Below are 23885 nucleotides of genomic sequence, written 5' to 3'. Positions count from 1 at the left end.
AATATTTGAAATATAATTTTTGAAACTTTTTTCCAAAACCTTTAATTTTTTGTGAAGAATTGTGGATTTTTTTCCAAATAATTTAATATTTCTTTCCCAAAAATTAAATTTTATGTTAACAGCTGTGAGTTTTGAATTTTTTTCCAAAAAAAAAACAGCCCTTCGCAAAATGTAATCATGCGGACGCTCCTGGATTGGCATCACCGTTTATATGCTCAAGTACAAAAACCACTAATTTGATGGAAATATCACCGTGTTCTTTTCATTCCCGAATAGTTCACCTCCTCTTTTAATCCAGAAACAAGTTCATTCAGAAGAAGGCCTATTCTTTGAATGTTCATCCCTCGGAAAATTAACTATGATGGATCATTTTATTTATTAAAAAAGTTAATACAAAGTTTAATCAATCATAATCCTAGAATGAAGTAATTTAAATGAAACCTTGAATTTTTTAAGCTTTACAAACTAATTTATTTGACTCATAACAGCTGACTGCAGTTTATCTGCTATATAGCTATAGGATATTTTTGTTTCACAAAATAAAATATAATCTACTAATATAATTATCACTCCGTCTGACGATTGCCTCGAATTATCTGCACTTTTAATTTTAATTACTTATTTACTAGGATAAAAGATTATATCTAAATGATAGAATAATAATAAAAACCTGACACTAACCGTTTTAAAAAGAAAAAGATTCACTATAGCTTTATTTATTTGGTTATGGTGGATGATAAGACCAAAAAATACTTTATTATATGAATAAAAATTCACTCCAAAAAAGAGGGACAGTCTAAGTATTGAATTCCTTAACAATGTGTCAAGCCAATACAATGTTATATGATGTTCAAAAAAATTGTATTTCTGATTTGATTATGAGTTCCTTGGATTGGAAAATGTGTGTTTTAAGAATGTTTTGGAGTGTCAATGTTTAATTTGGATAAGGGGTAATATCTTGGATTTCTAGCAAGTTTCCTAAAAGGGGGCAGGTGTCAGACACATTCACCTTGTAAATAGACATTGACACAATATTGTATGGATGTAAAATTTCTTATTTTTAGTAACAAACTCTCATATCGTTTTATTTTACGAACATTTGGGATTGCGAGCCTTTTTAAAACATGAATGTTGCACATAATCCAAGTTATAGAGTATTTGAACTATATATTTCTGAACAGCTCATATATTTATATACTTATAAATAAATATTTACAAAAATTATGAGTAATGAAATATTAATAAAAAAGCCCATTAAATATGCATTTCATTTACATAAACGAAAAATACTTTTCTGACAATGAAAATATACATTGAAAGTTATTTTTAAAAGTAAGTTAGTTCAGTGTTACCTATTTAAAAGTATGCCTTCAATAAATTTAGAATTAGTATATAACAGTACCTTACTCACAGTTTTGTTATTGGGGGCTTGGTTGGAATGACTATGGATGACTATGGCCCTTTATAATAATCGAATTATGAGGACACCTTAAAATATTTTATCTTTGGTTATATTAACTAATTTAATGTTATGAAAATCAATTATAAAATTTGAGGTCGGTATTACTTTGTTAGAATTTTTAGATTTAACAATTTTCTAAATTCAAAATTATCTCTTTCTATGCAGTTGAAGAAATGAGTAATAAAGTTGTCATCTTGGCAAATTTATAAAACGTTATTTGTCTTTTCCAAAAAAATTAGGTATTTTTTCAAATGAGAAATTTATAAAAATAAATCTGTCATAATTGCAAAGATTTGTCACCCCCGCCCTCCCCCCAGGGGGTGCTTATTTCTAAATAGAAGGTTCACAACTGAAATGAACATTAAATTTTGCAAAAAAGTAGCTTACTTTTCAGAGTATATATATATATTCTTTAATTTTCAAAAATGACATTAAATACAAAGAAAATGTAAAAATAAAAAATAAAAACTATGTATAACTAAAATACTAATAATTTTTGCATGATTAATAATTTGTTTCTCATTCCTTATTTAACACAATTAGAGTAGCTTCAAGAAATTACAAAAGGACCAACCCCAAATAGCTTTTTAAAACTTTTTAATCAACTAATGCAACTCCTTTATTTGCAAATAATAATAAAAATAAGTTATTTTAATGAATATACTTAAAATTTAGACCAGAAAAGTTAAACATTTTCTCAATTTATTGGCAATTTTTTTATCCAAATTTGAATTTATTGTATGACAAAAGACATTAAAATTTTACACTACATATGAAAAAATTAAATATAGTTTCAAGGTAAAATATTTATATATTTATATACATAATCTTCTTTACAAATACGGTTTTTTTGATTGAACATGATTATGATCGTTAAACATTATAAATTTGTCGTTTTATTATCGTTAACTTGATGCAAAAGTTATAAGTGAAATATGTAGACATACAAAAAAATGTTGTGATTAGTGTAAAAAACTTTATGAACCACAGTCTTTATAAAAATAGGGAGGGGGGGATGGACTCACTTATTATCTGAAGAAAAATATTTCTTACTATAATTGTATCAAATTCGGAGAATGTGGATGAAAAACGCTACCTAATTTGACGTGGAATATTCTAAATAGAAAAGTATTGTCTAAAAATGATACAATCATATTTGTAAGAAAATTAGGATTTGAGGATTGTTAAAAGCTTAAAAGAAGCTAATTATAATTCAGCTAATTAACGTTTAGAACATTGATTAGAGGAAAAGAGGCAGAAACATGGACAGATGACAACAAAATACACGGTATATATTTTTGTTAGCGAACCTACGCCGTAATATCCGTAATCAATGGACGTCTTTCTATATATATATTTTATTTTTATTTTTTGGGTTTAAAAAAGCATGGCTTTAAGTTGTTTATACATTTTAGAGAAAAATTTAATCTTATGTACGAATCTTCAATAGTACTGATATCTATAAATATTTTCAAAACCGGTTCATAATAACAAGTATCAAAATTGTTTTAGTTACCCGGAAGAAAAGGCACTGGCTCTGGAGGATGGATGATTCAAGCAAAATTACAAATTTATCTTTGGCTAGGCTCCACTAAACATAAAAAAGCATTTCCTAGTGGTATTCCTTCTGGATTTCAAATAACAAATGAACTACTTAATGCAGAAAAACTAGGTTTATCTCCACCACTTAGTATTCATTATACAGAAAAATATGTAAGTATATTATTTCATTTTTATTTATGAATATTGTATATATATATATATTTTGGCTCTGTTAAAATTATCATGCTAGGCTATTTTTATTCCTCAGTAATGATATATTTTGATCCATAAAAATATTATTACTCATATTTTTCAGTGTTTTCAATTACGAGCACATATGTATCAAGCGCGATCATTAATTGGATCTGATGCATCTGGCCTTTCAGATCCCTTTGCAAGGGTCATCATTGGAGAGTATTGTCGCACAACCCAGGTGATTAATAGACATTTACTATTTGAGTAATTATTTGAGGGTACAAATAAGATATGCATATAAATACAGTAATACTTTTGATGAAGTGTAACTTAGTAAGAAAGTATTTCGGACTAAAAGTACCCTTTTTCAATTTTTTTTTGTATTGAAAGCAATTATCTATGCTGTATCTAATCACATCCAATTTACCTCAACGACACTCATGCGAGACTAATTATGTTTTTTGTCTCTAAACTGTTACAATCAAAGCTAACCATCATTGAATAAAAAATAAATTTATTATTTAGAGTCCTTTTTTATGAGTTTGGATTTACATGCATCTTGGATGAAACTATTAAATCCGATTAATAAAATATATAAACTCTTACACATACCATATGAAAATACCAATTGTTTTAGGTTATTGATGAAACATTATCTCCCACTTGGGATGAACTTCTTATATTCGACCAGATTGTGGTCTATGGTAGAAGAGAAGATATTAAACTAAATCCACCAACAATTATCATTGAAATATACGACCAAGATAAGGTAAAAAACGTAATTAATGACCTTGAGTACTTTAAAACAACTTATACGGTAAGGTGGGAAAGGCTGAATTTTTGGGAAGATCCGTCGGAAAGCCATGGGTTTGTCTGATCGGTTCATCAGATTACCAAACGCCTAGCTTGGAATGGTTTCAGATTTATAGAGGGAACGAGGAGGCTGGTGAACTTTTAGCTGCTTTTGAAATGTTTGAAGTAAGTTTTTTTAATAATCAAAAATAATGTATATTTAAATATATATAATATTTATTGAAAGTTGGCTGAAGTGGCAGGTCATGATCCCTATTCTAATCTATCGGAGCCCAAAGATAATGGGCCATATATTGATTCAGGACCAGTTCTTCCAGTACCCAAGGGTATAAGACCCACTCTTGCCAAGTATAGGTAAATTATATCAACCTATAAATGATTTTAATTATTAATAATTGAGCATTTTCATATATTTTAAAGATTTGAAGTATTGTTTTGGGGCCTTCGTGATGTAAAACGTGTCCATTGGTTAACAGTTGATAAACCAAGGGTTGATATCGAATGTGCTGGGAATATAATACAATCTTCTGTTATAACAAACGCAAAAAAGAATCCCAATTTTTCAACTACCGTTAAATTTCTTGATATTGAGCTCCCGGAGCAAGAAATATATTGCCCTCCTCTCACAATAAGAGTGGTTGATTGTAGAAGTTTTGGACGCTATACTCTAGTTGGAACTCATGTTATCAATAGTATTCACAAGTTTCTGTATCATCCAGTTACAAGAAAAAGTCGAGATGACGCAGATAAAAGAAAGAAAGAAAGTTTACTTCGAAGTCAATATCAAGGTAGAGAAAATAATAAGTTTTGCTTCCAATAAATAGCTCACTTAAATTTAAAAAAAAAAAAAATTGTGACAACTCAAAATAAAAAAAAGAAGTCATAAAGTAGTAAATATACAATTTCTATACCTTAGCTGTGAGAAATATTCATCCTTGTAAGAAGAAATCTGATGGATTAATTTATTGGCGACAGGCCTCTGCACCTTCTGTTTGGTCCAAAGCAGGTTTGAGTTTTGTAACTGGATCAATGTGTTATTTTTATTACGTGTATGTGCTTACCCTTTTTCATCACAGTGTATAGGTATCAATGAATAATTTTAAGGTATAAATTATTCACAAGGAATACTGTAGGTAGAGAAAGAATGATATGATATTTTCTACACGAAAACGTTTCCATAATAATAATCACATTTATACATTTTTTTTTCAAAAGGTGCCAAAGTTTAAACCCTACCATCAAAGGAAATATATAAAATAATTAATTATAATGATTAGGAAATTCAAATGCGTGCTGTGATTTATCAAATATGTTTCCTTTTTCTCAAAATTATCGGATGTTTTGAACGTATAATAAATCACGCAACATCCTTAGAATATTTTTGAAGCTGTTGCCTTTTACGATATTCTTTTTACCAAATACTCATTTAATTATGTATATTATATACATATAATTAATAAACAATCTTTCATATATTTTGAAAAATTAGAGCGTTAAATTATTTTTATACATACCCTTTTAATCTTGATTATGGTAACTATATATAAAAAGTTGCATTACTCATAATAAAAAAATTTACTCAGTAAAATACATTCATTAGGAATTCTGAAAGATCTATTATAAGTATTATAACCTCTTAAATCACTATTTGAGAGCATTTCCGGTATTTTAGAATTAAGGGAAATTCAAATGGGTCTACTACACATAGTATTACCATTTTTATCGCCATCTCTTTTTGTCTTACATAGTTAGAGGATGAATGAGGGGAGAGAGAGTAGGTCTATGAATATAATATGTTTTTTTTTACATCCGGAGAATGAGCCTTGTGTGTAGAATTAATGACTGATATTTACGAAATATATCAACACATTTATTTAGTCTGCTTTTGTAAACATATTTTAATCATAAAAAACAATAATAAATACCAGTTTGATCACGTTCCCTTTCTTGCTTGATCGAAGGAAGCAAAGCAAGGTCTATATATATTTTTTTTTACATTAAAAGCAAGAATGAATGACATTAAATACTGTAGTATAAGAAGAAGTAAAAATCATTGATGTGTATGCATGCAAGTGAGCTTCAGAGCCGATTTCATTAAATGTAATATGATGTTATGTATTTGTACGTATGTTATGTAGCTTATGACTCCTCACTAATAAGTAATAATAATAAGGGAACTAACTTGCCCTCTCATACCAACTAATGGAAATTTCCCCTTCACATATGTTGCTCATAAATAAAGCAACAGAAGAAACTACAGCCATCATGGAACGAGGAGGAGAGTCTAAAAATACACAAGTTCTGCTACTAGTATAACTGATGAAGAAGTAAGGAGAATAATGTACATATACTGTACGTACAGAGAGAGAGAGAAGAGGTTTGGAAGAATGCCAAGGGAATTTTGAATGAGCTATCATCATCCCCACTACTGAAGAAGGGTTCTACGCAGTGCTCACATGTGTTCTTTAAATAATAATAATCATTATAAATAGATATTATTTCTAAATTGATGAAGGGTTGCAGGACTAACACGTGACACTCAATATTATTTCCCATCATGATCAAATTGGTGAATACTAGAAAATTCCCTTGGGAATTTACTCTCAAACAAACATGAATCATCATCGTCCATCAGTCAGAATGATCGTGATTGAGTTTAATTGGATCTAATTTCTTCCAATAATATGTATGCTTGCGTACTCCCTTATATGTGTGTTCCTTTCTTATCTCATAAGTCCTTTAAATTATCTTGCTGTTTATTAACTGATAATGTTTTCTCTTTAAATATTATGGTGTTGATTAAATATATGATCTCACTCTGCATAATACTCATATATATACTTACATAGCTAAGCAATTCATAAATATGGCTCAATAAGTGGGATTGATCTGTTTTCTTTATTTGAGACTGACATAAAAGACATAAGTCAATCTACAAACAGTTTATATTGTACTTATAATATGCTAATTCAATTCATAATGAAAATTGAAATAAAATAAACCATAAATGTAATTATTTATTCATTTTACTTTCAGATCTGTCTTCATCCCTCTTACCATCCAATCCAAATTCAGTCTCCAGTTTGGAACTTACTCCACTTGTGCCCAAAGCAAAAGACTCTCTCATCACTTTAGACTATGTTAGAACCCTGATAAAGCATATAATTAGAGTAAATTAATCACTGATACATATAATGTTTTTTTTAATAAATAGGGAACGTATGCCATCCCAAATGGATGTGGGTTGGACATATCCAGTTCAACAGACAATAATAAAAATAAAGGATCACATGGATTCAATAACCAAAGTGGTCATCAAACCGATGATTTGATCGATGATGATGAAGAGTCCCTTGATTGGTGGTCCAAATATTTTGCTAGTGTAGACGCCATGATTGAGGTTTGTTTGATTAAACCATTTTAATATCTAAAGAGTTACTGTGTATATTTGATTAGGAGGGTCGTGTCAAGAGGGGAGGAGATCAAGAAAAAGGTGAAGAGCCTCACCAAAACTCGACGAAAGACTCCAATCTGTATGGCCTTCTTGAAGAAGAGCCTAAAAAACGTAAATATGGTGGGATCATGAATGTAACAAATGTAGCAAAATCTGCTGCGAACAAGTTTAGTCCAAATAGAGCTTCCCAAATCCAACAACAACGTAAAAAATCTAAATCATCGATTGCATTATTCAAATTATTCCCCAATGAACTGGAATCCCAAGTGGGGCTCGATGGATTCACTGAATGGCTACAAACTTTTGAGTTGTACAGAGGTAAAAAGTCTGAAGAAGAATTTGAGGATGAAACAAGAATTGTTGGGAAATTCAAGGTTTGCTTCAAATTTTATAAAAATTAAATCTACAATTTTATATTTATACTTATATTTCTCTGCGCATTAAGTACATCATACTCTGTAGAAATTAGATTGTACATGCATAGTTTTATACACATACATGCATACAGAAAGCTCTAAGAAAGAGGCAAGGAACAAAGGGGAATCTCTTATTTTATTCTATGAATGTTGTATATAGGTTGCTCTATTGGCACTTTGCCTATTTTCTAAGATGAAGTATGTAGAAGAAGAGCAGGAAACCTCTCTCGAAGTTGGGGAAATAAAAGAATTCCTTTTTTCCTCTCTCCACTTAATATTTTTGCTCTATTTTTACACCTGTGACGAACAAGCTTGTTGGCTTTCTTCTAATCCCACATATACACGAAAATACCCTTCATAACTAATCAGTAATACTATTGAAATATATATATATATATACCTATGATGTATATTGTAAATATAATATCATGGCATGATACCTTTTCAAACATTTTCCATTTTATTATAGGGATCAATTAAAATATACAAGCTTCCACTTCCAAAGGATTTGGATGATCATACAGTAATGGGGTTTGATCCTCAATTCGGATTTTTCCAAGGTCTACCTTCTAATGATCCGTTGCATGTTCTTGTAAGGGTATACGTAGTAAAAGCCAATGATTTACATCCAATGGATATCAATGGTAAAGCTGATCCCTACTTGGTTTTACAATTGGGTTCCAAAAGGACAAGTGATAAGGAAAACTACATTTCGAAACAGTTAAATCCAATATTTGGAAAGTAGGGTTAATTCAAAATAAAGGCATAGATACAATAACAAATAAATCTTTATTTTACTCCTTCTAGATGCTTTGAATTTGAAGCCACATTTCCTCAGGATTCCGTTTTAACAGTACAAGTTTACGATTGGGATCTTCTTGGCTCTGATGACTTGATAGGAGAAACAAAAATCGATCTAGAAAATCGATTTTTCAGTAGACATAGAGCCACATGTGGTCTCACAAGCAGATATGACACGTAATATCAATGATCTACTTTTGAATGTATTAATTACTTAAATGTATATATTTGTATTTCAATAGATGTGGCTACAATCAATGGAGAGATCCAATGAAACCTGTTCAACTGTTGACAAAACTTTGTAAAGAGGGTAAAGTTGACGGTCCACATTTTTCAAATATGAAGGTCAGAGTTGGACAAAAAACGTTCACTCTCCAATCAAAAGAAGGGGGCCCTTTACAAAATTGGCAAACTAAAGGTAAACTATTTGCATTACTTCTTAATTGCATTATTAATTATATGTTTGTTCTAGTATCGGAGGAGCATTTAGCACTTGCAGTATTACATCATTGGAATGAAATCCCTAGAGTTGGTACATATCTTGTACCCGAGCATATAGAGACTCGAGCCCTTTTTAATCCTGATAAGCCAGGTATAGAACAAGGAAAACTAGAGATATGGGTGGATATGTTTCCTATGGATATGCCCCTGCCTGGATTACCAGTAGATATATCACCACGGAAACCCAGTTCCTACGAGCTAAGAGTGATCATCTGGAATACTGATGAAGTTGTTCTGGAAGATGACGCTTTTTTTTCTGGTGATAAAATGAGCGACATATACGTCAAAGGATGGCTGAAAGGACCTGATGACGCTCAACAGACTGATGTTCATTATAGATCCCTAACAGGAGAAGGCAACTTTAATTGGAGGTTTCTATTTCCATTTGAATACTTGGCAGCAGAGGAAAAAGTAGTCATATCAAAAAAGGAATCCATGTTTTCTTGGGATGAAACCACAAGTAAGGTCCCTGCTCGATTGACATTGCAAGTCTGGGATGCAGATCATTTTTCCAAGGATGATTTCTTGGGAGCTATAACAATGGACTTGAATCGCTTTCCACGTGGAGCAAAAACAGCTAAGAAATGTACTTCAGATATGCTCAAAACGGATGGAACTGTACCAACTATTAACCTCTTCAAACAAAAACGAACTAAGGGATGGTGGCCTTTGTACATTAAAACTGAAAATGAAGGACTATTACTTCAGGTTGGCGAATAAAATATATCCTATCTTTAAATTTAGCAATTAAGGAAATGTATATTTCATCTGTATGCATCGGCTAAATATATATCTAAGACATATTTATTTGTTAAGTGGTGCAAAAAAAATTGTAGTCTCAGGAAATTTTGAAAAATATTTAGATCTATTAAATTCGTATTCATATCAATAACATCTAAATTATATTTGTAAAATATACAACTATGCAGTACTGATGACACAAAACTAATCTTGATTAATTATTAAGGGTAAAGTTGAGGCTGAGTTATCACTCCATACTGCAGAAGAAGCTGAAAAAATGCCTGCAGGTCTTGGCAGAGATGATCCAAACGGATTAGAAAAACCAACGTAAGGATATATACACTTACCATATTATCAGGGCCGTCGGAAGCTCTCAAACATTGGGGGGAAGGGACACATTTTTTTCTTATCGAATAATTGTTTCAAAATATAAATTTCAATTATTGGAGGCACGAATGCCACTTCCGACGGGCATGATTATATACATAATGAAATTAATCACGATTATTGTTCCCATTTAGACGACCAGACTCATCATTCATGTGGTTTGTGAACCCCATAAAGTCCATACGCTACATTATTTGGCACAATTACAAATGGACCATTGTCAAATTGATCTGTTGGATCGGTCTTTTATTATTCTTAATTCTTTTTTTTTATGCCTTACCTGGCTATTCTATAAAGAAAATGCTTGGAGCTTGAAAAAAATGCATAATAATCCTTCGTCAACATATCAAAAAAAATCGCTTACCTCTCTTTCTACATAATAAGTTTTTTGTTTTGTTTTTTCTTATAAGGTTTTTGATGTCTACCTACAAGACTATTTCTTTTTTTTTTTACATTACAGAAAAATAATTAATATATAATATATATGTAGCATTAAGAATCAGAAGCAGTTTTGAAATTAGATATTTATTTTCTACCTGTAATAATATTTAAAAAGTATATATAATAATAATATTTAAAAAGTATATATAATAATAATATTTTTCATGTAAATAATATAATTTTAAGCAATAAAGGCCACCACTTCTAACTTTGAAACTCAAAGTCATTCCATTTAATGTACATATGGGGCTTACGGAAGGAGAAAAAGCACACATTCCAGAAGAAAATGGATGTCATAAATTATTATTTTTTTTGCTCATCAAAACAGAAGAAGCATTTGTGGTGTAATGGAGCTGCTAAAGCCATTGTTATCCAAACTTATTCAAGGCCATCCACAGGGGGTGGCTAAAGGGGCTTTACCCCCTTCCCTCAATCTATAATTTTTTTTGTCTTGTACAACCAAAGTTCATAGGTTAGTTTGAAAAATTTCTTGTAGACTGTATAAGTTTGCCTCCACATAGTTTATCTTTCTACTTCGAAATTTACAGTTGAAATTCAATTATCGCAACCTTTTATTAATAAATAAATAACTTGGATAAGTTAAGTGACTCAAAAAATACATTATTGGAGTAGGAGGAGAAGGATCTTGATTTTTTTTTTTTTTTGAGATATTCAGATAATTAGCACTTTGCATGATCATGAAAGTAAATTTGATCTCCGGCCTCATCCCTGAGTCCACGAATCGACTCTGAGTCATTCTTGTTCTCCACCCCGGATAATCTATAAGAGACACACTAACAACAACTTCTTCCAAATAATGAGACCTTCCATCTACATTCATGATCCTCCATAGTGCTAATTATCAAAATATCTCAAAAAAGTCGAGATTCCTCTCTTTGTACCCAATAATAGATTATCTTCTTTAACTCCAGTCGCTTCACTTAGCAAAGTTAACTCCTTATGATTAAAAGGTTGCAATAATTGAATTTTAACTGTCCGCTGACAAAGTCTCTCATTTGAGATAAAATTGCAAACTGATTGCAATGGCAAACGTGTAAAACAAAACAAAACCAAATTATTTTTCTTTAAAAAAAAAAAACTTGTGGACGCCCTTGTATTAGATTGAGGACCATCACCCCAAGAGGAGGGGGTTAGTAACACCTTAACCCCCTCCCCTGGATTAAAGGAGTCCAAAAAAGGTGTCAGTCGAAAATTTGTTCTTTAAAATTCAATACATTCTCTTTTTAAAGAAAGATTATTCAAAAATTAAGTATTTCTATAAAAAACAAAGATTGTACCTAATCCTTCCATAAATATTTTATTCGGAAAATTTGATGTTAAACTTTTTTCTTAAAAACATCAAATTACGAATAAAAAAATAGCTTCGTGTGAAAAATGTCAAGCCAAAACGAGTAAAAAAATATTCAAATTAAAAGTATCTTGTCTAAGCCCCTGGATTCGACACAATGTGTTTGAGTTGGAAAGAGGGGTATCAATCGAAAATTTGGAAAAATATTAGAAAATGGCTTAAAAAAGTTCATTTCAATCTTTTCTGAAAGAAAGAGTATTAAAAAAAATTATTCTCAATGAAAAAGAAACATGATTTTTAAACCCTTAAACGATATTTCAGTCGGAAAATTTGGTGTTAGATATCATTCTTAAAAAATAGGACTTTTTTTTAAATCTACCCCCCTAAAAAAAAGATCCTAGCGACGACCATGATAGGATATATATTAAGAAGAAATCAATTTGAATATACATACATACGTACAAAACGATATTTTGGTGAATATAATATGAACTACAATATATAATGGAGCCATTTTCTTAGAGAAGAAAAAAACATATGGGCACAATATGGCTCTCTGTGTATTGGTGGTATATGCTCATCCTTCGTTTCTCAACAAAAACACGTGTGTCGCTGTATATATGTACATACGTACGTTATGCTTAGATATATTTATATATGTAACATAGATATATAAGATAATATTCTATCTTTATTTCTGATCTCATTAAAATACTTGTAAATAACTATACATGTGACCTAATAATTAGTTACTCACGCGTTGATACATAAATACTACCCAAATAGTGCAAAAAGCCACTTGTAGAAAATAAAACAATATAATAATTGCCACTACATGAAAAATGCAGATGAGTTACAAAAATAGAAAAAAAAATACGTGAAACAATAAAAAGTATGATTATGTTAATGTATTTTATTGTACATTACTCGAAACAGATTAACTCAGCTTTTAAGAGGGGCTATACATTTTCGCGGAAACTATTCTCAATCAGGTTTTTAACTCATTTTAATGATTAATTACTAAGAAAACGTAAAGGTGTAAAAAGTATGTCCTAGAAAGCAGGAGTAGCTTGTTATAGTTGGTAATCTTAGCATGATTTTTTTTGCTCTCGATAAATGCAATTCTTTTCTCCACTTTCCGGATTTAAGAGTTGTTTAAATGTAATTTATGTAACACATTTAACTTCAGATTACTTCATTGTACTGAATTAGGCAGCAAAACGTGGATTGTTAACTATTGTAAATTTTTTCATTTATATAGGAAGGTTTGGTAATTATTTTTTGACATTCTGGTTCAACTTTAGTTTCAACGCACAAACACACTATTTATCAGAATTGGAAAATCGGGTCTTTTTTTGTTTTTAAAACGGAATCGGCATCGTGAAAATAAGATGTAATTTTAGATTATCCTATTCCAATTCTTATTTATTATTAATAACACTGTCCAACAGCAAAAATGGTACAAAAGCAGTATATGCTCAGTTTCATAGATTTTGATACCTCAATTCCAAATATGGCCTTATTTTTTCTCTATTACCGTCGTGGCCTTCAGAAAAAGGCCATACATTTTTTTCTATGTCTTGCTATTTTTAAGATTCAAAGCTTTTGTAAGCGTTTGTTGTTGAAGAATAATGATACATTATTGGATTATATTTTAAAGCCCAATGTTGAAAAAATCCTAAAACTATTTTTAAAATGCATGTATCATGCTTATAACTCGAGCTATCATTGTTTAAAGTTGAAAATAGGTACTTTTGATTTAGAAACTCATAGCTTCAAGACCAATATACCTATTCAAAAAGTTTAAAAGTATCTCATTGAAAGTATGAACTTTTTTTTTTACAGAGCCTCTCCAAAAACACTCTATATTGTTCTCATTTTGAGAGTAGGCTACGACAATATTTCAAGGATAAAACTCATTTTTGAAATATTTGAAACTGTTTTCTACACAATATTAATTTTTCAATTTTTTTTCCAAAAAACTTTTTCAACCCCAAGCTCACCCTCCCCTTCTAAATAACTTTATGTAAGTAGAAATATGATAAATTGTAAAATAGTCTAAAGATTGTTAGCAGTGTTATGTCGTGATCGGATGAAGAATCGGGATTTTTTTTTCTGAATCGTTGCATCACTTACAAAAACCTCGAAGCGAGATATTACTATAACGAGTGCAGATAGACTTGATATTTAATTCAACATTTGCCTTTTTAATGTGGTTGTTTTACCATTTTTAGAGTTATAGAAAATATAATCTGAAGCGAGCGCGATACTTTTTATAGTTACACCCTGAACAATATACATTTATTTTCCAAAGTTGTTATGGTTATTCTTTAATTCTCACAATGGTAACATCTAAGTATAAGTAATCACAAGTGTGTGATAGTAACACCGAGGATTTGTTGGCAAATGATAAGTGTACGTCCTACTTAGACTTTGAGTAAAATTGAGGGTCTACATTAAAGTAATTCCTGCCTATATCCTTACTAGATGCGGAATGGAATTTGTGTTATTTTCCTTACTTCCATAACTGTTCCGAGCTAATATTATGACCAAGCATTATGGGTGTATCAATAAAAGAAATCTGACAATTTGGGAAATGTTTTGGAGGAGAGCAGCTTAGCTGTCATGACGTTTTATTAGATCAACTACAAGCAGTTGTGACGAGGAGGCGATGGAAATGAACAAGGCCATACAAAAGAATTACTCCGATATCAATCAAGGACTTACAATTTTAACTCTGCAACAAATCCTCAAGGTGATTCTCTGTCTTTTAGGAGCACTCACAACTGTCCAATGCGGTTTCGTATACATCAATGATATGTTGTTGTATGTAGTAAAAACGGAAGTTCACTCCTCAGGAAAAGCGGCTGATGCGTGTGCTCTTTCTTTAATAGGTCGTGGGTGTATTAACATCTCCCTTTAGAAGAAGAATTATCGCCTATCTTTGCTGTAAATTTATTTAAAAATGCATAAAAAAATTAATTTAGATGAATTTAAATATAATTATAATATTTTCCCTGTGATAATACTATTTTAAATGTAGAAGGTTCCCCTTTTTATGGCAGTAATTAATTTATCCTCCCCATCATATAACAGGCAGCTGATTTTAATAGGGGCTTAATGCAGTAATGCCAAATGGCTCGCTCCCACCTTCTCCTTGCACTCTTATACAAATCCAATCTCTAGTTATTACATCTAAGTAGTCACTTTTTAGTTTCTTTTTCGGAGCATACCGGCATGTCATATATTCTACAACTCTTACCATTTTAAATGAATTGATAGATAAAGTTTTTGAATAAATGTACTTATTCGAAAAAAAGAATTATTTTTATTAATATATATATATAGGCATGTTTTATTCAAAATAACTATACAATCAAGGGGGGAAAATATTTATTATAATTAATAGTAAATGAAGGGAAAAAAAGTTTCATCGAGTTGACAAAAAATAAAGAAGAAGAGAGAGAAAGATAAAGAAAGAAAGGCGAATAAATATATTCATTTATAGATCTGACTAGTCACGACTTTGGTAATTCGAAAAAAAAAACAAAGAAAAAGTAATTTGTTTCCTTTAATTTTTTTAAATAAACTCGAATCATTTAAACAAAACAATGGAGAGCTAAGTGTGTTGCAATAATAATTTCTTATTTTGTATGCAACAAGATGATTGTATAAACAAAAAAATAATAGAAAAATATTTATACATAATATAAAGATTAACGAGAAAAAAGGTAAGAATATATTTATAAGGTCGCGATCTAGCTCTTAGTTGTAGTAATAAGTTGGTAGAGATTGTGCAAAAACAAAAAAAAAGAGATAAATTATATTATTTATATATATAATTATTTGATTTAAAGCACCCAAATATTTTTGTATTAGTTATGGCACGGACATTGCACGGACTGTTGTTGTTTTTATTGATTGTGTGTGTGTATTATTATCATTGAAAATAAAACTAAAGGAAATAAAAAAAAACCAAAAAAACACTTTACATAAATAAGTGGGGGAGGGGGAAAATGTGTGAGAAAAAAATCCTTTCAGAGTTGACTTTCTTTTAAACTTTTGTCTGTTTCATCACTTCAAATGAAATTGTAAATAAAGGAACATGGTAGTATAATTATCTTTAAGTTTGTTTGTTTTCAATAGAAAAAAAATTAGATATAATTTTTTATAAGTTGTCGTAAGATGTGTGTGAATATTGTCTATAAATAACATAAACTAATTTGTATATATTATATATATATAAAGATATATAAATGATAAATATTTATAATGGTAAATAGTAATGATAAGAATGAACCATCAATGTATAATATGTGTCCTCACATAGGCATGATCAAACAGCCAATGTAACAAACAAACATATTTTGGGCATAATGGTCATAAAGCACCTAAGTTAGGGGAATTGATGGGCGGCATATGAAGTGTGTTGTCGATCAATAGTGCAATTAAATATGTATAGACAGATATAAACAAAAATAGAAGTAATTATTAGCTAATTGGTGTCCCTCAAAACTCATCATGAATTGAGAGTTTGTGAGGGGTAGGAAACACTGACGTTAATGGCTGCAGCAGCAGCAGCAGCCGCGGCAGCTGCAAAAGAAGACTTATTTACACATTTTTCCATGTGTCCCTTCAGGACATCTCTCCTTTTGAACTTCCTTCCGCAGAGGCTACAAGGGTAGCTGGCCGAGATCCCACATTCGTAGCGTTGATGTCGAACAAGTGTGGCTTGATGGAGGTAAGAGCGAGTACATCGACTACAAGCATACTTGACGGCGGGGGTCGTGGTTGATGGGAGAGTGGCATTGGATGCACCAGAAAAGGATGAAGAGGACGGCGTTGTTGTATTTCCAATTTGTGAAGAGGAGGCGGCATCTCCAGATATTTCCATTGGAGTTCTACTTATTTCCAGATCCGAACGGGAAAGGTTTGAATTGTTATCTCCATGACTTCCTCCTCCTGGAGTAGGAAACATAGAATGTATATCTCCTCCTATACAAACAAATAAGAGAAAAATTTTGATTTTAAGAAAAAGAAAAGAAAATTATTCCACAAATTAAATTGATTTTAAGTCTTCTACGTAGATACATAAACTTTCTTACTTACGATTTATTAGAAGTCAACTCCCTGTTCACTCTACCCTTTATCCCAATCTTTAACTTTACCCCCACGCCACCACATAGAAAAGCAATATATTTATGTAAAATAAGAGTGTGATTTTTAAAGGAAAAAAAGAACAGACGTAAGACCATCACCAACTTATATCCAAAAACCACAACCATAGAAGCAACAAGTAGGTATATATTTTATAGTATGAGTATAATAGTAATATTATATATATTTTTATCAATTATTTAAAAAAATTATACAGAAATATTTTTATTATATACTTATAGATTAACTATTTTTTTTTTTGTTTAAAAAAAAAAGATAACATAAAAAGAGTCAAATATATACACATAAAAACGGGCGTATATATACTTTTGTGACGTCAATGGAGGGGAGAGAAACAAATATATATATAAAAAAAAATAAAAAGAGATTTAATTGAGTAAGTACTTGATTACTTAAATATCATGAGTTTTTTTGTTTTTGTTTTTTTTAAATAATAACTATTATTATTTTCAATAAAAAATGTATTGCAAAATAATAAGCTCGAGAGATATTTTGAGTATTTTTGATGCATATTAGTTTTAGTTTCGTTCTATTCACAACTGCGGTTGAAGGGAGTAATATCAAATTATTGCAGGACAGATTTCAAAATGGAAATCTACATTTTCCCATTTCTGGAGGGAAAATAATATAGGTATAATAAGAATAAAAGTAATAATGACTTTAGTTGTTTCATATACAGTAATATCATTTTTGGGGGATGAGTATTATTCGTAAGAGATTTTTGTATGGTGTTGTGTAGTAAGTATTAGGAAGAAGATTCAAAAAATTTAAATAATATTTAAAAAAAAAAAATTAAGTACATAATTAGCATGTTATAAAAACAGTTTCTTGAATAGTGGTAATAATATCATGTTTAAGTACATAAGAGATAAGGCACACTGTAATAAGACGGTTTATCTTTCTTTTAGCACCGCTGGGTTCAGCTTGTAATCGATATATAAAAAGTTATTTGAGCATTTTAAAGGAAGTTTAAAGGTTGAGGAAGAAGAATTGGGACGACGCGGGGTTTGGATTGTATGAAACATGGTATTAAGCTGCAAAATGTTTTAATTTTTCTTTCTTAAAAAAGGGATGGGGATGGAAGTGTTGTTTAAAAAAAAATGGATGCACATTTTGATGTGGTTCTGTTTGCTGATTGGATGGTTTGGCTCATGATGAGTTTTTGATTCGTTTTGTTTTAAGTTTTCAATGTGCTTCAGTTTGTGAATTAAGCAAAAGAGTTGAGGGAACAAGATTAGCGTTCTCTTCCCTTAATCTACTATTGGAAGACAAATCTCGAGGCTCTTCATAATCAATCTGAGGTTCAATGATAGACGGAGGACTATTACTTCCGTTATTGCTGTTACTACTGTTATTATTATTATTATTGTTGTTGTTTTGGTTCCGGTTTCTACTAACAAGAGCAATATTATGAATTTTCTTCATGTGAACCTTAAGATGGTCTGTTCTTTTAAAGATTTGACCGCATTGAGGACAAGGATGTGGAACAAATCGCCCTTGATGCTGATGCCGGACATGTCGTAGGAGGGTACATTTGAGATTAAAAATCCTTGAGCAAGCAGTACAACGGAATTTAAGACCGCTCGGGGTTTGGCACATCGTAAAGACGGAGTCGTTGTTGGTGAATCTCTTTAGTCTATTGGGAGGCGGATTGCTTCCAATGGTCGTCCTAGAGGAAGGGGGTGGTGGAGTAGGCGTGGCCGACAGGGGAGTGGCAAAGGGTGAGTGAGCACTCTCCGAAAATTCTCCTCCCAACAAACCCGACCACCCCACCAATCCAGTGTCTGCAAAAAGAAGGAGACACAATCAGTCATGGATGGGGCAAGGCCAGAAAATGTCAAAATACAAAAAAAAAAAAATCCGTATAGAAAAAAAAAACAAATTAAAGTACGCTTAGCCATTGATTAAAAAGAAAAAAAAGATATACTGCTGCTACTAAGATACTTTAATATCTATATAATTTTTGAGACGTTTGTCAATATATGTAAGTTAATTGTTTGATTTAAAAAAATTCTAACTATTTGGATAGATCTTTTGCAAGTTACGTATATATGATTTTTTTTTTTAAAGAATAAAAAATACCTGAATTGTCCTTAAAAATTTAATTTTATTCAATAAAAGGGAACTTGTACGCAAAAAAAAAAAAAAAATATCATCATCTAAGATTCTTGCCTGGGAGTAAAATTTTAAGAGAGATGTGGGTTGAGAGATTGGGGGGGAGGGTAGTTGAAGGAGTTTGATTGGAAGGAGAGTTACGGACAATATATGTAATATATATACATATATATTCCATAGACATATTTTTACGTATTTGTAAGTGATAAAAATATGTGTATATATAAGTATGTATTATATTGTTGTTGTTGACTTCAAATCAAAGGATTAAGTGTGTGTGTGCATTATTGTAAAATAATATCAGCAAAAAAATGAAATTTAAAAAATTATAAGCAGAACAAAAAAAAAAGAAAAGAGGGTTGAATGCTTTTGCGCGACTTTTCCTCCATAGCAATTTTGAATAGAGTAAATACGCAAAGTAATATTTAATAGAAAAAATGTGATATATGAACGAAATAGTTATATAAATATATGTGAAAAAGATCAAGTGTATTCACAAGTTAAGAGACAAAACAGGCATATAGCTAGAAATTTTTTTTTAATTTTGGGTTAAAGTCTTCATGTATTATTATTATGAGCATGTATTATTTATGTTATGATTAAACGGAAGTCAGTCAGTCAGTCAAAGAGAGATTTGGAGGAGCAGTGTGTTACAATATATTATATAATCTTAAAATTTAATTCATAGACGGTGATTTTTTTCTTCTTCTTCGTATGGAGGAAATTCAAGTATTATAAGAAGCATTTTTTCCCTTCTTCCATATATATATTTAAATAACCCTTATGAATAATTCATAAATGCTAACAAAGTAGATAAGTGTAAAATGATACTCTATTTTCCTACTTCTTGTATTTAAGGAAACACAAATTAAATACGTGAGACTGTTTATATATATAATTTTTTTAAAAGAGCCTCCTTCAAATTCATAAAAATGTCTATGCAAATACTAGGGCAGTTTGCCAAAAAAGTAGCATCATGTCAATCTGTTATAATACATAATATGCTTTCTACAGGTAAAATAAATACACATAGACCATACAAGTATATAATATGTACTAAATTAAGAAGAAAGGTTTTTTAATATCTTCTTCTTTACTCCAATTTCCTATGAAACTCGAAACTCGAAGGAGGAAAAGGGGGCCTTCTCTATAATTTATTTTACTATATGTAGCAATAATAATCAGTTAACCACCAAGCAGTGGCAGCCAAAGAAACGGCCATATTGAAGGAATAATTATTAAATATTTTCCCTTTATTGAATTAGAGAAAACGCCTCATATGCCGTGCGGGTAATTAAGTGCTTCTCTCCCATCATAGTACACATACACACCACACTGACTTAACCTACTACTACTACTACTATTACTACTCTCTTCTCAAGAAAAGAAAAGAAAAGAGAGAGAGAAATTGCACTTCATAATGAATTTATGAGAGGAACAAGGTTCAAAGTACATACATAATACAAAGAGAAACAAACGTAATTTCATAATCATATTTGGTTTATGAATCAATGTAGAGCATAAGGCAGCTGCCAAGACAGCCTCTTGAAGTTACATTAAACTACCACGAGTCCCCACCACCCTGATAAAATTATGGATTGATATTTCTTCCTCTTGTTCTGCAATATATACAAAGTGATGATAAGACATCCATTTTTATGTTTATGTATTTACTTAACCAACCAGGGGTCTCGAATATTGTTGGAAAAGTAGAAGGAAAGAAAGAAAAAGGGAGTAATTGATAAGGGGAGCTTAACTCAATGTTTAAAAAAAAATTGGTTTATCGCCTTCTGAACGGCGTTTCTTATCTATTACAACAACTCGTGGTTGATAAGTAATATGGATTAGTCAAAAGAGTTTTCTCTCTCTTTTTTCTCCAACACACATGAACAAGGAGGGGGAAGTGTGTGTAACAAGTGTTTTATTATTAAACAATTTAGTGGTATAGATCCTGGTAGTATATGAATGTATGTATTATGATATATCTAACATAAGTTGAGGGCAACACAGGCGGAGTAGAGTAATAATAACTTTTAATAAGTTCATTGTTAAGTCCCATATAGAAGGGGGGAAAAGTACAGAAATGACACGCACAATAAACTCCCCCACAAACAGTATAAAATAATAAAATAATTTTGAACAAAATGAAGAAGAAAAAAAAGAGCTTCAAAAGTAACTGAAACTTGATCCCGAGAACCAAAATAAAGACCCTTTGAACTGACTTGTTAGTAAATTAGTAAGATGTTTGGTTGTTTTATAATTAAAAAGACAAGTTATGCAAGAAAGAAAGGAAGAAAGATGTGTAGAATGTTGTAGTAACCAATATGAATGTAAGTCATGCATGGTGGTAGCTTACCTGAGGAAGACCCCGATCTTTGACTAGGATTATTAGAATTGTTTTCCTCGTGTTCATCAGATATTACAGACGACATGTCTTCTCCTGTCCACGGATTGATGATACCTCCTTTTAAAAAATAAAATTCCATGAGTATGATAATGAAACCATAATTGTATTAAATATTCACCTGGTGCCATTTCTGTTGATCCAGGAGCAGGCATGGAAGGCTCTTCATCTTCACTTTCTACTCCATTAGCGTCGAGATCAGCAATATCCTCATCTGGATCGGTTTTGCTTAGAGAATGAGAGAGATTATTATTATTAGCTGGACTAGCACGATTTTCTTTTCCAAGATCTCCAGCATCTTCATCGATTTTTAAATCTCCTTCTTCGTCGTTTTCAATGAAACTATGGTTTACTCCAGAAGAAGGGATATGAGGGACAGAACTCACGGGAAGAGAGGGAGGAGGAAGAAGAACATTGGAAGACTTGTTGAGTAGCCCTCCGTTTTTGGCATGAAGGTTCATTTTATTCTGCTTGATAGGACTAAGATCCTTATCTACGGTATTTCTTCTTTTCTTCTGCAAGTTTCCCAATGGAGGAGGAGGTAAATGAGGAAGACTGGGGTGGCGTTGAGTTGCAAAATTGAAGAGTGGATTAGGATGATCCGCCATTTTAGCCAATCTTGCAGCTAATATTCCAGAAGTTGGTGGGGGTGAGAGTGCCTTCTTTTCTTTCTTTTCCTTAAGTGGTTGTGGAGTAGAGGCATGAGACGGAGGAGGAAGAGATCCATCACTACTATCATATTGGTGACTTGCTCCTTCTGCAAGTCCACGAATTTGAAGAGACTCTGCAGTACGAATAAAAGAGGGGAGCATATGTTGCGGAACATTTGCCTCTCCTTTATACATATATTCCACTAAAGCTTTCAAATTCTCGAAATCAACATTTTGCATATATATGACTGGATGTTTTTCATTTGCTGCACGAAACATTATCTATAAAAATTAAGATGGAAATTAAAAGATGAGAAGAATAACTAAGGGAATAGAAACCCAGTTCTTACTCTAAAATAGGGAGAACAAGCTGACAGAATAACTTTATGAGCCCGAAGAAACTGTCCTTCAGCAGTGAGGGTTACATCAACTAGGGACTCTTCTTCCAAGAGTGTGTCGAACACCGATAAAATAGTGGATCGGTGATTGTTCCATTTCAGACAAAATTGTTGCTCAGTGCCCATACTGAAAATATATTCAAGATAATCATTCACTTTAGCCTTTAGGAATTCGTCTCGAGGACGAGATTCATTTAATTATATGCATTCAATGCTTACCTCAAAACTATTTTGTTTAATTCCTTCTTCTTCTTCCTGAAGGAGTTGTTGGTCCAAGACTGTTAGTCGTTAGTTATTATTGCTGCTCTGTTGTTGTTGATCTTCGAGCTGTGTTTGACGTTTGTTGATTCCTTGGAAGGGGTTCCTAGCTGGTTAAGTACTTATGAAGGACTGCTTCTAATCTTTTTAGGGTTTTCTTACCGATGGATGATGTTCATTTAGAGGATCCTCAACTGAACTCTTCCTCCTTTTTTTTTTCTTTGACTTCCTTTGGCCTCCTTGAAAAGTCGACAAACGGCGTAGTGAGTTTCCTCTTGGAGCTAGATAACAAAATTAAAAAAAAGGAGAGCGGCGCTCCACATGTAGTATGTAAGTTTGCTGCTGCTCTTTCCTTCTTATGTACGCACAAAGGGGAGCAACAACTTAGTTCTACTACGTACTCCCCCGCGCCCCATCTCATATAACGGAGAGCTTCTCTTTTCCCTTTTATTTAATACATACAGACCGACCATAGCAGTCGAGACTCACATGTACAACATATCTACTTAGGACTTGTAGTTTTTTTTATTCTTATTTTTACATACAGCCATGCAGTGGAGCACATAGGATGTCTATTTCAAGAAAAGGCTGTTTTCTTTAGAAGTATATATGTATATGTTGAAAAAAAATCAAGATTAGGGCGTTGGCCGGAGGGCGGAACAAAAGGGGAAAGGTGCCAAGATGACGCTATCCCTTCTTCTAACTTCTCTGGTCTACCTATAATAAACTTAGCAAACAAGACATATTTGAATGACAAAGGAAAGCTTTTTTTAAATGTATTAAATACAAAATCAACCTATTGCCAGAAAGGAAACACGTT

At 31.4% G+C, this 23885-nt stretch overlaps 2 protein-coding genes across 6 annotated transcripts in view; one reads left to right on the top strand and one right to left on the bottom strand.

Annotated features, from left to right (window-relative positions):
* The window catches only part of mfr (ferlin misfire), a 139635-nt gene extending 128666 nt beyond the window's left edge, over positions 1 to 10969 (top strand). The window contains exons 18-33 of one of the 2 annotated variants that reach the window (XM_040716615.2): positions 2975 to 3175; positions 3321 to 3437; positions 3837 to 3968; positions 4022 to 4177; positions 4239 to 4366; positions 4433 to 4800; positions 4929 to 5018; positions 7049 to 7152; positions 7227 to 7412; positions 7469 to 7840; positions 8352 to 8623; positions 8690 to 8860; positions 8926 to 9101; positions 9156 to 9892; positions 10152 to 10252; positions 10447 to 10969. In XM_040716615.2, the coding sequence (XP_040572549.1) occupies positions 2975 to 3175; positions 3321 to 3437; positions 3837 to 3968; positions 4022 to 4177; positions 4239 to 4366; positions 4433 to 4800; positions 4929 to 5018; positions 7049 to 7152; positions 7227 to 7412; positions 7469 to 7840; positions 8352 to 8623; positions 8690 to 8860; positions 8926 to 9101; positions 9156 to 9892; positions 10152 to 10252; positions 10447 to 10627 (3492 nt within the window). In that variant the 3' untranslated portion in view covers positions 10628 to 10969. The remainder of the gene's footprint in view (positions 1 to 2974; positions 3176 to 3320; positions 3438 to 3836; positions 3969 to 4021; positions 4178 to 4238; positions 4367 to 4432; positions 4801 to 4928; positions 5019 to 7048; positions 7153 to 7226; positions 7413 to 7468; positions 7841 to 8351; positions 8624 to 8689; positions 8861 to 8925; positions 9102 to 9155; positions 9893 to 10151; positions 10253 to 10446) is intronic. The other variant, XM_071889923.1, reaches the window with a different exon arrangement.
* A 4401-nt stretch (positions 10970 to 15370) lies between these two features.
* Positions 15371 to 23552, bottom strand: LOC121122255 (uncharacterized). Of its 4 annotated transcripts, none has more exons than XM_071890155.1 (6): positions 23228 to 23460; positions 23027 to 23171; positions 22760 to 22934; positions 21881 to 22691; positions 21712 to 21819; positions 15371 to 17057 (listed from the first exon to the last, which is right to left on the bottom strand). In XM_071890155.1, the coding sequence occupies exons 3-6, from the start codon at positions 22931 to 22933 to the stop codon at positions 16582 to 16584; spliced, it is 1569 nt and encodes a 522-aa protein (XP_071746256.1). In that variant the 5' UTR covers position 22934; positions 23027 to 23171; positions 23228 to 23460; the 3' UTR covers positions 15371 to 16581. The 4 variants fall into 4 exon arrangements, with proteins under 4 accessions (XP_071746256.1, XP_040573175.1, XP_040573173.1 ...); XM_040717241.2 differs by having other exon boundaries at positions 23027 to 23175; positions 23228 to 23418; XM_040717239.2 differs by lacking the exon at positions 15371 to 17057 and adding an exon at positions 17740 to 19024 and having other exon boundaries at positions 23027 to 23175; positions 23228 to 23552.
* Between the last annotated feature and the right edge of the window lie 333 nt (positions 23553 to 23885).

The sequence above is a fragment of the Lepeophtheirus salmonis genome, chromosome 7 (genome assembly GCF_016086655.4).
Source record: "Lepeophtheirus salmonis chromosome 7, UVic_Lsal_1.4, whole genome shotgun sequence".
In the NCBI taxonomy this organism is placed as follows: Eukaryota; Metazoa; Arthropoda; class Copepoda; order Siphonostomatoida; family Caligidae; genus Lepeophtheirus; species Lepeophtheirus salmonis.
Note: the sequence above shows the minus strand (reverse complement) of the source record. Positions and strands in the feature narration are given on the sequence as shown.

What these genes read in the sequence shown, in the direction of transcription:
- LOC121122255 (XM_040717239.2), bottom strand. Translation starts at nt 22,933, where the DNA reads ATGGGCACTGAGCAACAATTTTGTCTGAAATGGAACAATCACCGATCC. An exon ending in CTTGTTCTCCCTATTTTAGA is followed by an intron (nt 22,692 to 22,759) that starts GTAAGAACTGGG and finishes TAATTTTTATAG; the next exon opens with ATAATGTTTCGTGCAGCAAA. An exon ending in ATCAACAGAAATGGCACCAG is followed by an intron (nt 21,820 to 21,880) that starts GTGAATATTTAA and finishes ATTTTTTAAAAG; the next exon opens with GAGGTATCATCAATCCGTGG.